This window comes from Cupressus sempervirens, chromosome 4 (genome assembly GCF_028749045.1).
Source record: "Cupressus sempervirens isolate cs-2001-9-10 chromosome 4, ASM2874904v1, whole genome shotgun sequence".
Classification (NCBI taxonomy): Eukaryota; Viridiplantae; Streptophyta; class Pinopsida; order Cupressales; family Cupressaceae; genus Cupressus; species Cupressus sempervirens.
Genome location: NC_143121.1, coordinates 740,350,052 through 740,366,847, shown reverse-complemented (window position 1 = coordinate 740,366,847; position 16,796 = coordinate 740,350,052). Strand labels below are relative to the sequence as shown.

The window sequence follows — 16,796 nt, the reverse complement described above, 5'->3', positions numbered from 1 at the left end:
TGTTTCTCTTCATAGATTAACTTAGTACATGACTCATTAGATTTAATATTTTTAATTTATCTGGAGTATCAAGTCCTTTTTAAATTATTGATAAGATTCTTCAAGATTTCGTAATATTATTTGTACAAAATCTTTATCATTTATATTCCTTTCTATTGAAAACAACTAATTCTTCTATTCCTTTAATTTACTTAAATGATAGACTATTTCTTGTGAATTTGATAACTCCATATTGTACAAGTCTATGGTGAGGGATATGATTCATATATCACCTCAATTTTGATAGTTTTTTTTACATTTCTTATATTTTCACACTACTTTCGAAAAGACTTTTTTTTGAAAGTGCAAGCTTGATCAAAGTTGTTGCCTTCTTGTCCATTTTATCCCAATCTACTTGCTCTATCTTTGTTCATCCCAATAACAATATTATAATAATGTTGATGTGTTAGAGACATCTCTATTTGTGAAACCCAATACTAGTAATTATCTCCACTTAACTTTCTGCATGTAAAATAACACTAAGATAATCCATTGTATCAACTTCTCTCATTTTTGGACAAGAAAAAAAATTAGAATCATCAAATCTCAAATTAACAAATGAAAAAAATCTCACTAAACATATATAGAAATTAATTGACACAAGAAAAATTCTTGACACTATTTAGCAGAAAAGATCACAATTTCACAAAAAAGCCATATCACTTTCCAAGTATCAAATTTTTCTTTGATATCATGTTGAGGAAAACAATATGAGAACAATGCTATACTAGCATGGAAGAAAACATCTAGAAAAAAAACAAATTTTTTATAAGTATTGAAGACATAATATTTTATTTTATTGATTCATATTTAAGTAGAGAAATCCATAGCTTCTTTTTATTATAGGTCTAAGTTGGTCCATATAAATTAAGTAATAGGAAGTTTAGATTATAATTGACAACCATTAGATCCTGCCAATTGGATCCTATTTTTCAGCATGAATAACCATTGATTCTAGGTTCTAGAGAGTAATAAGACCACATAGGGCTCCTGCAATAAGTGTATGAACTGCATTCTATTTATAACATTTTTGAATAGTGTCTTCAAAGTTTTGTAGAGAATTTTTGGTTTCTTGTTACATTATAATATATACCTTAAGTGCATACAATTGATACTTGATCTCGTACCTCTAATTAGATGCATTTAAACCTTTGACATTCCATGTCAGAATTTTCATTGGGCTCAAGGAAAGCGATACAGTCTACTCAACCTTTTAGAAACTAATGATTTTCCATCCAAGATGGATTGACTACCAATGTCAATTTCTTCCTTCAATTTAGCTATCTTATATTTCTGACATCTCTTCTTGGAGGAGGACTTAGATGGAGCATGGGATAATACTATTTTAATAATGGAAAGCATTTTTGAATAATCAAATTTAGGATCTTGAGATTCAATCAAAAACATCTCTTCTTCCTCACTGTGGTGGAAATTCAGAATCTTGGAACCCTTCCATCCAACTCCTTTCTCAAAATGTTCATAAAAACTAGTTGTTGCAGATTTTTTTTGCCTGCAACAATGAGTTGATAGGAATTTTGTTTTACCAAATTATCAACTGGATGCATAATACAAAAAAATGAATATTGATAATTTGTATTAAAAAAATTGGGTAAACATAGTTAGAGAAAACTTGAAGAAATACTTTATGTTCTATTAAAAAATATAATAAAAAATTTAATAAATTAAAAAAATAAATATTTCAAAATAAATTATAAAATTAATCTTATTCTTATTCTAGTTTTGTACAACCAAACACTGGAAAATATGTTCCCATTGAATTTCAAGTGAACCAAATGGATTCAATCATATTCCCAAAATCAAACTCTAGATTAACAAATTCAATAACTAACAAATTTCAGTATTACACAAATGCTGCATTTGCTAATTCCTGTAGTCAAACAGATATAGAAGACAAAAAAAATAAAAATCCAAGCTAGTGTTTTCCAAAACCACACCTTAATATTAAAGCACTTTCTTAATAAAGAATTTAAAGAAGCACCCCGAAATTTGTTAACTAGTTTGCATAATATGCAAAACTTGATTTTCATGCAATCTCTGGAAGATTCGATTTCAATGAGATTTCAAAATAAATTATAAAGTTAATCTTATTCCAATTCTGATTTTGTATAATCAAACAAGGAAAACATCTTCCCATCAAATTTCAAGTGATCCAAATGGATCCAATTATATTTCCAAAATCAAACTCTAGATTAACAAATCCAACATCTAACAAATTCCAATATTAGACAAATGCTAGATTGCTAATTCATGCAGTCAAAAAAATGGGTTCTGAGTTTGGTTTGGTTAGACACTCCACGCATGATCAATGGGTTTGGTTTCGTCACAAGAATCTAACTTTTCTAAGATTTAGAAAAATAAAATCATGTTATATTTTAATATTTAATATTCATAGAAGAATTTAGCAGTTTAGACATCACATATTAAGAAATAAATAATTTTTTGTAAAAAGAAGTCAAATTTAACTTTTTAACAGTTATGGCCTAAAAATCAAGTCTTCAACAATATAAAAATAAAAATTAGCCTAAAAATTTAAATTAAATATAAGTTCTGATATTCATATTGGTATAGATATAATACTATAAATATGAAGTTGAAACAATACAACCTTATTTTAAAGCATTACCATTATACAATTGCTTCCAACCATTTTAATATATATGGCAAAAAAAACTTTTCAGTAATCTTCTAATATATTCTCAATTGAATTTTAAAAATGAGATTGCATCCAAGATATTTTAATCGAACAAAATTGTGAAGAAAAAATAAGACGATTCTGAACTTACGTGCAAGGCGATTGATATGCTTTTTACCTTTACTAGGTTTGCCGGACAATTTGAATTTGAGTATTGAACTTTTACCCCGCGACCATCTGACTTTTGTTAGCTCGGACACTAATTTTTCTGGATTGAAGGAAAACATCCCCTTTAGCGTGTGATAGTAAGTATATTTTTTAAGAGCTTTGAAGTGTAAAATTTATTTAAGATTGCATACAAAAAATGACCAAGAATTTAATGCATTTAAGATATGATCAGGAGGTTGAGGTATACCGTTTTGATCTACTCTTTGTGTGACGCTGCCAGTACATTACACATTACACATGATTTTATGCAAATAAGGGAAAGCATAAATTTCATTCCATCAAACCATAAGACAAGCTGTAATGAGCTGATTGCTAGTATTCAATATCGAAATAAATATATAGTATTTATTTACATCATGGGGTTATAATTAAATTCTTCCGCCAGTTCTCCACCTGAGGAGGCAATCCCAAGAGGCATATTGTTGTCTTGATCAAAATGGCATATGGAGTTGATTTCCATGCAGAATAACAACTCATAACGTCCAACTTATCCAGATTTGACAATTTGCTAATGCTTTCTAGAAGGCTCTGCAATTTTTCACACCAGCTTAGGCTTAAATGTTTCAACTATGATAGATTGCCAATACTGTCGGGAAGTTGAACTAAGATCTTACAACAGGTTAAATTCAAGTACTCAAGCCCGGAGAGGTTCCCAATACTGTCAGGAAGACAACGCAATTTTTCACAGTAACTCAAATTCATGTATTGCAGTTGTGAGAGGTCGAAAATGATGTTAGGAAGAAAATTCAAATTCTGACATCTGGAAAAATTCAAGGACTGCAAAAGTGACAAATAACTAACACTGTCCGGGAGGTTTCGCAGGGACCTGCTGTCAGTCCAGTCGATGATCCTCAATTGTGATCTCATGCCTAAAATAGATGATTTCTCCTTTATTGCTAAAAGTAACTCCTCCAACGAATTCGAGCTACACCCCATGCTTGCAAAAAGGCAAGGTGGTTTTATAGTCCACGACACTATGCCATAGTTTTTGGGTTTACGTATGGTGACAGTGATATGGGACTACCTCGTACTCTTTTTCGAGAGGCGCTTGGCACTACAAATGAGGCATACATACCCTACCCCCCCAGTGGGATTTGAACTTGTGACCTCTCTTTCAAGAGTACAAGTTCTCCACCACTAGACCAACTCAGGTTGTCTAAGAATTCACCTTGACCCATCTCAAAGTTAGAGGAAGAATGTCTAAGATATCTTCTATGAGCACTTGCTCCAAATGAAGATAGCAAAGACTAGGTGTACACAACATTTTAAGGCACCGTGAATCACCTTGATGGAGACGAAGGCGAGAGATATTGATAGTGCTACTTGCATTGTTGAATGAGCTGCTTGACTGGAAGTGGACAGTCTCCCATTGCTAGGTTTGATCTTCCTCAGCAATGATTCAGCCCATATCTCGCACGAGGTCATGCATTTCAGATACACCTTTCTCGTCTATCTTTATCAACAACTTATTTGACAGATTATTGATAGCAATGCGCACATTCTTGTACATGGATTTCTAGAAAACTATGGGAGAAGTTGTGCATTCTCCAATAAAATAGGAAGCAATGTCCAGAAACATTTCTTTTTCCTCACTACTAAGACCACTATAACTGATCTTGAGTGTTTCAAAAATGTCTCTATTGCCTGCAACGTTTTCAAGCGTTTCATTCCAGCAATCAATGTGAGTGTCATCCTGCTTATCATACAAAAAAGCTCCAATGATCTCGAGAGAAAGAGGGTGTCCCTTGCAAGCCTCCACTATTCTTCTCGAGAGTTGTTTAAAACGGGGAATGGGGGATGGTCTGAGGAAGGCGTGCCAACAAAACAACTGGAGCCCTACGCTTTCCTCAAATCCGCGCATCTCGTGAATGCAATCGGATGAGATATGAGCGGCATTGAGAATGTGTCTAATGATTAAACGGCTTCCAGGGGCCAGCCAATCCACATCCAAGGCGTCCAATTACACGCGATTATCAACATCGTCCAAGACGACAAGGGCGCGGATTCCTTGCAAACGATCTGTCAACAAATATTTTCCCTTTTCCACACAGACCTTCTTCATAGTTGACCAAATCTTTGAGAATTTGACCCTGCAATTTTGGAAGGCTAGCATCGCGGACATTAAACAGGAAGGAAGCAGCATCGAATTCACTATAAATTTTATTATACACGGCCTTCGCAGCTGTGGTCTTCCCAATACCACCTATACCCAATATTCCATATTGGGATGAAATGAGATGCAATTTCTGAATTAGACCTTTTCGTAGAGTTTCAAATCCCACCGGATGTTTGGCAACTTGTAACGGCACCCTTTCAAGTGTCTTTATTATGTCGTTCACCACTTTCTTCACTAGCTGACCTTCGAATCTGTATATTGCGAAGTTAGTGACACCTGTACAACGACGAAATAATCGAATCTATTTTCTATCATTTCAAATGACAATGCAATTGCAATTACGAAGTATATCTAATTTGTGCCCATCCTAATCACCCAAACAATATATAATCTTCATAATAACCATGGCAAATCTATGTATTTATGGAAATTTGCTCATACTAAAAACTTGGTGCATATTGCTTTGAAACATTGTGCTAGTTTTTGTCCAGCCAATGAAGTATCTCCTATTATTTTCCAAGAGGGCAGATTTTAAATGTTTTATGATTTTGTTTTAATAGTGTAGAACGGATGGATATGAGTAAAGCCACACAACTATCTCCGATGATCTTTATTTTTTGGCATCTTATCTCATGCGTATGAAGGAAAACCTAAGGTAAGAATTCTTTTTTTCATCTGCTCCAGCTTTCTTCCATATTCAATTTAAAAGATTATCCTCTCTAATCTTCCTTTTAACTCCATTTTTCCAATCATTATTGCTTCATGTTTTCCAAGTATTTCAAGCCAAAGCTAATGCTTGCGAACTACCGTGCAAGGAAATAAAGCTTAGTGATATGATGGAGTCTTTACGTCAGAAAAGTGAAAGAAAGAGCACAGGAAAAATGAAATAAAAAGGAACAGAAAACTAGAGAGGTAAGATTTTTAAAAATCAAATTAAAAAAAAAATCATATTTCATATATATTTAAATCTGTATCAATATTTGATCGCGAATTATAGATCTACTGTTCTGTGTAACTTACATGAATACTATAAACAGAGTGATGATCTTAACCTATTCAAAGTCTGTGATCTTTTACATAACATGAAGGTCACTCAACACATCATTCTTATATTATCAATATTTAAAAATATATATTCTGCAATCTAAACTTCTTTTACATATATCATATGAAGGTTAATCTATAACTCTTTTGCAGTAATTAAAAACTTGTAATAAATAACTTGTTTTCTATTTCTCAATGAAAATGAAAATTTGCACATGCTCTTCAATTGCAAGATATTAGCTATTTCAGCTTTACAAAATAGACTAGATTCCTTGCTGCTTTTATTACGACCAAAACAATTCAACTTGTCCCATACTTATAGTCAGAAATGAGAAGCCCACAGGAAACCTCTAGATGCTCAAATTTGGTTATTTTGAACAATTGAGTTCAGGTGTTTGGCTTTTTCTTTTGACATTCTTAAGAGTGCTCACTATAGTAGATATGGGGCATTAATTATGTGATAAACGAATCTGGTATTTCTTTTCCTTCTTAAAATAGGCCGGCTTTGTGGAGGCATTCAACTGTTGAAACTCCTCAATTTTAAATTGATAGATTTACACTCTCAGACACGTGACAATTCATAATATTTATTTTGGAATTCACAGACTTAGAATTAAATAAGAACCAAAAGGGCTAAATTGTTCATATGCTGCATCAATGAAATGTCCATATTATTCATTGTATGTCTATTTGACTCAAATTTACCATATGTACATGTGTATCTCATCCGTAGATGCAGCCGGTAACCCTTCTGCATAGGAGCAGCTTACAGGCATCAATAACGTTACATCGCTCAGAAGATGCCCGGTACAACCCACATTTTATATTGCAGTGGGTACAAATATTATACTACAAAGTAGAGATCAACATTATCTCCACTAAATTGGATGGCTCTAAACCTCTCAATACTCGATCGGTGAATATATATATATATATGACCGAGGCCACCAGAGTATCCATGAATGGTGCGGTATAAAATAAAAATAACTATTTTTTAGGAGATTTTTGGGTTTATGCTTTTAAAGTAAATAAATGCTATCCTATTTTCCATCTCCTTAAAAAACATTTTTGATTTGGCATATTAGGTTTCACTTGAGATTGCCAATATAAATAAAGGAGAAAGTGTAATTGGATTATAAATGTATTATAACTATTAAAAATATTCATTTATATTTTATTTGTATAGTGATTAATAAAGTTTAATAGATTATAGGCAAGAGCTTACACCACAACGGTAAATTGTGAGTCTTTTATCAAAAAGGACTTGCCCTTCAGTATGTATTATCTAATTCATATTTTTGTTTTTAAATCTTAGCATTTTAGACAAACTATTTGCCATTTCTAGCTGAAACTTGCAGAAGTAAAACTATTAGCATGCAGGCTCCCATTTAGTCTTACCAAATTTTTATAAAGTGGTGAATTGACAATAATTTTGGAGTCTTTAATATATGTCAAAAAAAATAAAAAATAAATCGCATAGACTTTCCAAATCTCTTGAGTGTATCCATTTCACACCAAGTTGAAAATGTTAGTTTTAAAACAATTTCATGACTAAAAATTCTCTCTCTTCCCCTTTTTTATATATAATTACATAGAGTTCTATCCATTTAAACTCCCTCAATATCTCTTTTCACTATTTATTTTCCATTTCTATTTATATCTGTCTATTTTTCTTCTTATCTAACTATAAAAAAGAACTTTGACACATTTCATCCTTTACTTTTAAAAAATAATTCAATTTTAAACTAATAATTGAATTTGAAAAAACAAAAAAACAAAGATCAATTACTAACCTTGCAGTCATATCTAGTGACCACCCTGAAGGAGAGCAGATCTGCTCAAGGGCATGCTTCCACCCATCAATCTCTTCTCTTGAATATCGATTTGGATGGTTGTAGTGCTTTTCAAATGATTCCTTGTAAGGGCTGGAATCTCCTAGAGGATACCTAACATGGGTTGGTTCCAGTTCATAAAAGAGAGGAATAATCGTCCCAGAAGATTCCAACATAAAGGAAACTTCCCTAGGACACCATGCTGAGCTTTTATAGCCTTTGGAAAATATAGGAATACATATTGCGCTCCACATAATTGCATTTTTCAGGCTGGAATCAATGGTTCCCCCCTTATTTAATTTGTGGGTGTCAAGAAATACATTCAATTCGGCTGCAGAAAGAGCTTGGAAGAGATGGTCAACCAGAGTCTTTCTCACATCTTTTCCCCTAAAACTCAAAAACACATGATATCTCTTAGCATGGAAAGAAACCTTTGTCATGGCGGCCGGAAGGTAAGGCATGAATCCTTCCATGTCAGAGTTCCAATTGAAAGGAAGGAGAATGTAATGAAACCCAGATATAGAAGGGCGATATTGGGCACAACCCAAAAAGGAAAAATATTATAGGAAAGATTAGATCTTAACTTGTACTCCATATAGCAGGAAACTTCCTTTCAACTCATTAATAGACATTCTATAAATGCACTCTTTCGTCGTACTATTACAAATGTGATATACTGTAGTGTGCAGCTCTCTAGATGTATTGGTATAGAAGATCTTTATTATTATCTATTTACTATTACCATGTGAATTTCAATGGGAGCCTTTATATCTGATAATGTTCAAGTTTTAATTTTTTGAAATTTAATATTCTCCAAAACAAAAGATTAAAATTTATCAATAATTTTTAAACAAATTGTATTAAATAAAAGCTACTATATTTTACATGTATGATATTTTAAAAATTTGTATTAAATAAAAGTTAATATATTTTAAATGTATAATATTTTTTCGGTCAACTGGACTTGGTGGTAAAAATACTGAAACAAAGCAAATATAAAGAAGACTTACAAATTCAATAATTTGCTAAAGCAAATGGTAAGAAAACTTCAGTCTGAAAGTCACTGTCAAACAGGTCTCTGACAGGGTTAAATTTTCCGACAGAGAGTTTGACGTTGTTTTGGAAGAAACATCTGCATAGCTTCACGAGCTTGAGAGTTTAGGGTCGAGTGAGGGCGTACTTTTTAACTTCTACCGCATTGCCTTGCCGCTTGTTCTGGAATTAGAACGATATAATATTTGAGTCCTGAGCGATGCTTCAACATGAAGCTTCTGCGAATTATGAAAAACATGCACCGGAGGAGATACAAAGGAGCATCAATCTATTAGATTTATAGTCAAATGCATAATAAATGGTGGTCATGAAGTTGGTTATAGTATTCATGACATATATAGTTTGTGATCAGGTTGCACTAATCATGAAGATAAGACTGAGCTGGAGGTGGACCTACTTGACCATTTGGTTGATTCTATGGCATCTAACAGGAATTGGCCCTCCTCCTAAGATTCTAACAAAAGTCCAAACATACTACCGCATCAAACTTATATGTTTAATTAGAAGAATGGGGAAGGAAAGCCACAGAAATTGGAAAAATATTTATTTTCTTGAACTTTTTGCCGGCCAATTCGCTTTCCACGTTACACGCACTTTTTGGCCGACGCGTTTTGTAGATTGAAAACGATATATTCGAATACAATGCAACACCTTTAGGAAAATTTCCTCGCTCGCCTGCTCAGATTTGACATAATGTGCATCCTTCTCCTCAGAAACCACGTAATGGTTAACTTAGATAAGAACTTTCGTTTGTGGGGCACCCGGGCAAGTAAAGTTGAAATTAAACATGTTATAGGATTCCACGAAAGGGGGAGTTGTCTCAAAACATCATTTTAAAATCAACGATCATATTCATTAATATAGGATACAAGATGATTGCAGTAATCTCAATGATTAATTTCAAAATATGAAAATATGCAATTCCTGACAAGTGTAGTCCTTTAGAATATTTTATTACATTTGTTGTTGAGTGTTTTCAGAATGTGAAAGTCCAATATGAAATTCTTTTCTCACCGTGTGATAAATGTAGTCCTTTCCAAATTTTTTTTGTATGGGACGTGTTTGATCTGCATCTTTAAAAAAACACGCATTTATCTCAACCAACTGCCATAATCCTATATGGGTTTAGATTATAGAAAATGTAGCGGCGTCCTTTGTTTTCCTGACTGTTGAGTTAACGGCTGTTTTGGTGGTCGGTTCTATGAATTCTCTGGCGGCTTCTTATGGAGAAAACGGGCGGACGCTCTGCAGATTGAACGCCGATGGTTCGCATTTTGTGACTCGCTTTGGAAGCGATGCGGCGATTGTGTACGGAGCACCCTCAGAAAGGCGTTCACAGGGCTGACTGGCGGCGATGGATTTGTGTGCTGATTGGAGGGCTCCGGGCAGCCGTATTGCTGGGGAAACAACGTGTATGTTCAGATGGGAGTGCCGTCAACCGCAGCAGAATATGTTGAAATCAGTGCTGGTGATCACCATTTGTGCGCTTTGAGGAACTGGGACTAGATCGTATATTTTAAAATGTGGAATCTTTCCTAAAATTATCTTCTTTAGCTAGTCTTAGCTGGTGGATGGGAAATCAACAAAATATAGGCAAGTATAAATGCTTCTCATTATCATAATTAATGTTCTGTCATTATTATTCGAACAAAAATAGTCTGGCCTAGAATTACGAGGGCCTTCAATGGAACCCAGAAATTTGCTTTCATAGTTCTCTTTTATATTATATATTTCTCCCCTACTCTAAAGTTATTACTAAACTTGGGTGCAACTATTGAAGTAGTTAAAAATCATTTCGAAATCGTTGAATTGTTAATAATGTTAATAAATTAAGTAGAACTAATTAAATACTTGTTAAAAATTATTAGTTCGTGTTCCCACCGTCAAGTTAGGCTCAATATGATTTATGCTCTACGTGTCAATCACATTGTATATCGAGTGAGGGAAGCGCAATGGAGAAGGATGTTTGGGGTTACTTCTTGACGAATATTCAAAACCTGGTATTCGCGTCCATAGCACTTTGTCTATTTTAGCTGTGTAATAGCACTCGATCTATGGGGAAGCTTTGAGAAGAGAACGTACTGGATCCCGGGGAAGTATTTGGTTCTGTGCGCGCTGACAATTGAGGCTCTGTCATACTTGGACGTGGCGTCTGTGAGCCTTTCGGACAACCCAAACATATGGGGCATGTCAATGGTGCTTGGCAATCATCTCCTCATTGAGAGTGGAAGACTCATAATATGTGTGTTTATAGGGTATCTGCTGCCGGGAATGGCCGCGTCTGGGTCTAGAGACCAGTGGGGAGATATTCTTGCCTTGGCCATCAATTTGTTGAGCAATATCGCTTCTGAGCTCTACTTTCTATACGCACAACAAATTTGGTGTTAGATGTGATAATATTTTATCCAATTTTGATGTTTATTTTTGTGAGGATCTAAATGCATGGTGGATTACTATATAATTCTTATTATAGCACTAGCTCTCCTTACTGCGATTGCACTAAGAAGACTTATATTTTTAATGTGTGTCTATGGAGAATTTTTTTTTATCATAAAGGACATAATTTTCCCACATTATTCGGCCAAACTCAAAACTAATTACCAAATTCATGAGTGTTGTGATCTTAGATTCTATTCTTTTACAGTTGACTACAAAACAGTAAAAATAGTTCATTGAGCATGTCTTAATTAACAGCGAATGCAACACATTTTATGTACGCACTGGCTTTTCATTCTATTTGGTTTCCAATATATTTTTCAAATGCTCAGCTACCAAATGATGTTTAAAAGAACATTTTTATTTGCTACTTATAATCCACACACAATTCCATACAACATTTGGGCACAGTTATAATTTTTTTTTCATTAAAGCTTAAATCTTCAAAAATTGAAACATATAATAATGCAAATCATGTTTCTCACCTTGTCCAACTATGCCCATTCCTATATTTGCATTTGTTAAATTTACACACCTCACTTGATACTTTATTAATTAATACCATTTGATTGTTGATTGGATTGCTTTGAACTTTTGTTTATTTCTCGAAAATAAATAAATATGTCTTCTATACCTTCATTGTTACAATTTAATGACAGATTTACAATTTCTTACTACTCATATTTTCTTGCTGATATTCAAATGTGTCTTTTGACTATTGCTTGTGTTATGTTTCTTTATGGAAAAAATAGGCAATGCTAAACCTGGATACGACAGATCCATACAAATATGTCTGTGTGCCACATAAACTTTTGTACTTATGTTTGTTCAAATATATGCAATAAAAATAAATGTTTATCATATTATTCATTACCAACATTTTAAACTTAACATAATTTTCTTCAGTATCCTTATTGCAACCTTAGGTGCAATTGCTAGTTATTATTCGAAAGATGTTTATGTGAAATGGACTTTACTAAGTTTGTCTATCAACGACTTGCAATGCGGGAATAGGATAGGCGAGAGTCAAGACGATTGAAGGCTATACAACCGTCTGATGATGTCCACCGCTTTTTCATCATTTCATTACTGTTGATGGCATTGATGTATTTGTCATTTGTCCATGCCTTCTCACAGGTTTTTCATTGTTTTTTGTCCATTCTTTTTATTCGTACGCTGACCTCATAGTTGTACAGTCGTCATGTGGGGCCCTGTGTCGTTAAAACCAGATTCTCGTATTTATGCCTATGTCTACGTTTGCATTTTTTTTTACCATTGGAGATTTGTTGTCCACAGTTGGAAGGAATCTATGAGTCACATTAAGAATAGGCATGGAGAATACAACCCATGTTGTAATGTTGGTATTCCTTCTGTATATCACATTAACTATGCTCTTAGGCCCCGTTTGGTTGCTGGCATAGGAATAGAAAATTAGAATCAAAAAATGGAATGAGAATGGAAATGAGGAATGGGAATAGAAATAGACAATTCCAATCATGTTTGGTGCACTTGGAATTCGACTGGAATATGTTAATCTATTGTTTGGTTGTACAAAAATAGAATAGGAATAAGGTTAAGTTTTGTATTTTTAAAAACATTTTTCCTAATTTTTTTTAAATTTATTGTTTTTTTAGTTAATTCATTTTCATTTTCATTTTTTTAAACAAATAGATATAATTTTAAAAAATGTTATTAAAAAAAAATTTTAAAAAAAATTTAACAAAAAAATTTCAAAAAGTAAAAGTACAAATAAAAAAAAAAAAATCGAATTTTTTTTTTTTTTTTTAAATTTTAAAAAATAAATTTTAAATTTAAAAAATAAAAAAATTAATAAAAAATATTTTTTAATGGAAAATCGGAATGGGAATGGAAATGGCCTATTCCAATAACAAATATTTTTGGGCATAGACATATGCTCATTTTAGGGGCAAAATTGGAATATTTCTTCCTATTCCCAATTCCGATTGAGCTTACTAAACAGTGAATATAAAACATATTCTAATTTCGTTTTCCTATTCCACTCATATTCCGACAACCAAACGGGGCCTTAATGCAGTTTTCCAAAGTTTTGTCCCCCAGGCTTCCACATCACTTTTAATAATGAATATATGGACGAGAAAATGTTTAAATCTAGATCAATCCAGTCAATGAGTGCAATTGCCTTCAAAAGTATTCCACATGGTCTTCCTCTTCAACACAGATGAATCAACCAATTAATTGGTGAGCTTTGTGAATCCATGATAGATAATTGTTTCAATCAATTTGAAGAAACAACACATGCTCGTTCTTTGAGCTGCATTATTTTTAATGGGATTTTAAGTTGGGCTCAGATATTAACAAAGAAATTAGGAATTCCTGAAGTATACGTCTGAACTGCAAGTGCTTGCAGCTGCAATATTTACTTCTCAGCGCCTCTTCCCAGAAAAAGGGTCACATTCCTCTCAAAGGTATTTTTCAATGAGGTATAGATATTTTGAATATATCTATATGTCAATTTAAAATTATTATATTTATAATTAACTATTACTACTTTCATATTATCTACTATCAAGTTTTAGATAAAAAACAAGAAATTTTCTTAACACATGATCCAAATTATTATATTCCATCACAATTTCTATGTAGAACTCTATTTAAAAATAGTAATTGTGAATTGTATTAATGGATTGGGATAAATCTTTAAGGTCAATGTTTCTAATATTTGATATTAAAAAGAAATTGTATATTATGTCAATTTATTTATTTCAATTTTTAAATTATCATTTTTATTAATGATTTTTACTTTCCTAACCAAATCTATCCATTTTCTTTTGATTCATGCATGGAGCTTCCTGACGCTATTAGCGCGTTGTTGGGACTAAATGGTAATGGATTAAAGATAAATGACTGACTTTGGATCTAGATATGCATTTGGAATTGGCTCTGTTGCGCCTCCAATTTATAGGTTCCTTACAGTCTTTGAGCGCACTAAAATATTTGCAGAATTCAGAAGATCCATGACAAATTGAAACATTGAATTTTTGGAGCCTTTTGATTTCAATTTCTATTTGACTTTGATTTGGGTCATTGTATTTGGAGAAAATTCCAGAGTTGCTCGGTCTTCTCAGATTTTATTTCTCTGTAAATGTTGTTAATAAGAATGAGTCTTGTTCATTTGAGTGTTGATAGCATCAATCTCTCTGTTTTGAAAATATAGTATTTGTAATGTTTTTATAAGAAAAACCTAAATGAATATTCGATTGTTCTGTGATAGATTGTTCCGTGAGGTTCCAACTTGGAGCTAATAAGATGCTCACTTCTAAAAACTCTTCGTAGTATACCCGTGTGTCTTCTTTAAGTTCTTTACTAATTTTTATCGCCTCCCTGCAATGGATTGTTTTTCAGTGTATTTTAGACGGTGTGATTCATGAGTACGGAATCAGTTTAAACTATTGATGCAAGAATGCAAATCCATGGCAAACCCATTTTGGATTATGTCATACTCTTCTATCAATGTGAAAAAAAATTATTTCCCACTTACATTAATATTAATTGGTATGGATTTACTTCCATTATATAATGTATGATATGAACAAAATAATTTATATTAGAGAAGATACAAATAGTTGGAAGTCAGGAATAAATTGTTGTTACATAGTTTTAAAATTTGTATTATGCAGAACAACAAATCTTTTACATAGTTTCAAAATCTGCATTATGCAGAATAGATCTATGTTGTGTAGATTTTCTATTTTTAATTTAATCACGTTTGAAACAGAGCAATTAAGTTTTACAATGGGGTGGGTAGATTTGGTAATTTAGTAATTCAATATAAAAGTCATCATTTAATCAATAAAATACACTTCAACACAGTTTATTTCTGCCTTGCATCCTGAGCATTTGATATTTTAGTCATTCATTTTAATATTTTCAACTTTGACATTTTATATCTTGATATTTCTTACTCAGCTTTGGAAGATGCAATGCCAAGATGAGACAAAGTTCATTCAAAACCGTTAGAGAAATGAAAAAAATTAATGCATTTAGTGCACAAAATAAAGAATGCATATGCAATCAATTTTTTTTATCAATCTTTATGATAGCTTATTTTTAAAATAGAAAATAAAAAATAGAAAATAGAAATTATTCTTTTATGTATGTAGAAAAAAATTAGAAAGATTTTATGTATGTAAAAAATTAAAAGAATTCTATATACATTTAGATTTTTTGAAAAGAATTCTATTTACATCTAGATATTTTGATTGAAATAACCATAATGTAAAAACAAAATATAAAATAGAAATGTTAATATATGTATGTAGAAAAAATTAGAAAGATTGCATGCATCTAAAAAAATTCTATTTACATCTAGATTTTTTTAGAATGGAAAAAAATGGATAATAGAAATATCAGTTGCATGTTTGTAGAAATAAATTAGAAAAACATGTATCTAGAAATTAAAAAGATTCTATATGTGTCTAATTTTCAGATTTTACTTTATTCTAAACTAATTATTGATGGATATATATTTTAAAAATATTTATGTAGTTTAACGTTTAGATTTTAATTAATTTGTATGCAAATAGGAAAAAGAATAAATATTTTATATATATGTAGATTAATTTCTATTTTTAAAATTTACAAGTAAATGAGTACTTTATTCATTTAAAGTAAACAAGTTTTACAGTAATATATTTTTATTTTAGAAATATATTAATCATAATGTTCATTTATTATTACTTATTTAACATACTTACTCTCAAATCTAAGACAATAGAAATGATATTTTATTAACTTTGAAATAGGGAAGTGTTAAGCAAGTTCGTTTACCAAAATACCAAAAATATATTTTGTCTTTGATCAAATTGGAGTTAATATTAGAAATATAAATATGATCATTAACAATTAAGCTAAATTCAGTTCAAAACAATAATATTATTTAAATTTAAATAAAATAAGCCATGTTTACTTTGAAACATCAAACAACTAATTAACTAATACAATAATCAAAATAAACGAATCTATTATAACATAGAAAAATATTTTTGAAGTATAATTTTTTTGTTTTTCAATCAATATGAGTTTTTTTTCTGCTTGAAAAGATAAACCATCCTAATTGTCATCCTTAGTTAGCCCTAACAGCAACCCCTACCTTAGCCCTAGCCCCAAAAATGATGTACAATCTAACTATAATCCAACATTAAACTATAATTATAGCACTAAAACATATCTCTATTGATATTCTCAACTCTAATCATAACAAAAATCTCAGCCCAAACCATAATCTAAACCAAAAACCTACACACTAATATTGGTTATAGTCCTAACCCTAAAATCTAACCCTTAACCATAATGTAAAAACAAACTCCAGAATATTGATCAAAATCCTAAACCTAACTATAGGGATAACCATGAT

The 16,796-nt window shown here is 31.8% G+C and overlaps 1 protein-coding gene across 1 annotated transcript; it reads right to left on the bottom strand.

Annotated features, from left to right (window-relative positions):
- Window positions 1–4,436: 4,436 nt before the first annotated feature.
- Window positions 4,437–8,385, bottom strand: LOC149563480 (disease resistance protein L6-like). The gene is made up of 3 exons (XM_089828197.1): window positions 7,874–8,385; window positions 4,937–5,287; window positions 4,437–4,827 (listed from the first exon to the last, which is right to left on the bottom strand). Exons 1-3 carry the CDS (start codon window positions 8,383–8,385, stop codon window positions 4,437–4,439), a joined length of 1,254 nt encoding a protein of 417 aa, XP_089684323.1.
- Window positions 8,386–16,796: the final 8,411 nt, after the last annotated feature.

Excerpts from the sequence above, each read along its gene's own strand:
- LOC149563480 (XM_089828197.1), bottom strand. The coding sequence starts at position 8,385 with ATGGAAGGATTCATGCCTTACCTTCCGGCCGCCATGACAAAGGTTTCT. Across the intron at positions 5,288-7,873 it reads TCACTAGATATGACTGCAAG|ATTCGAAGGTCAGCTAGTGA; the intron begins GTTAGTAATTGA and ends CGCAATATACAG. Across the intron at positions 4,828-4,936 it reads AAAATATTTGTTGACAGATC|ACACATTCTCAATGCCGCTC; the intron begins GTTTGCAAGGAA and ends TTTAATCATTAG.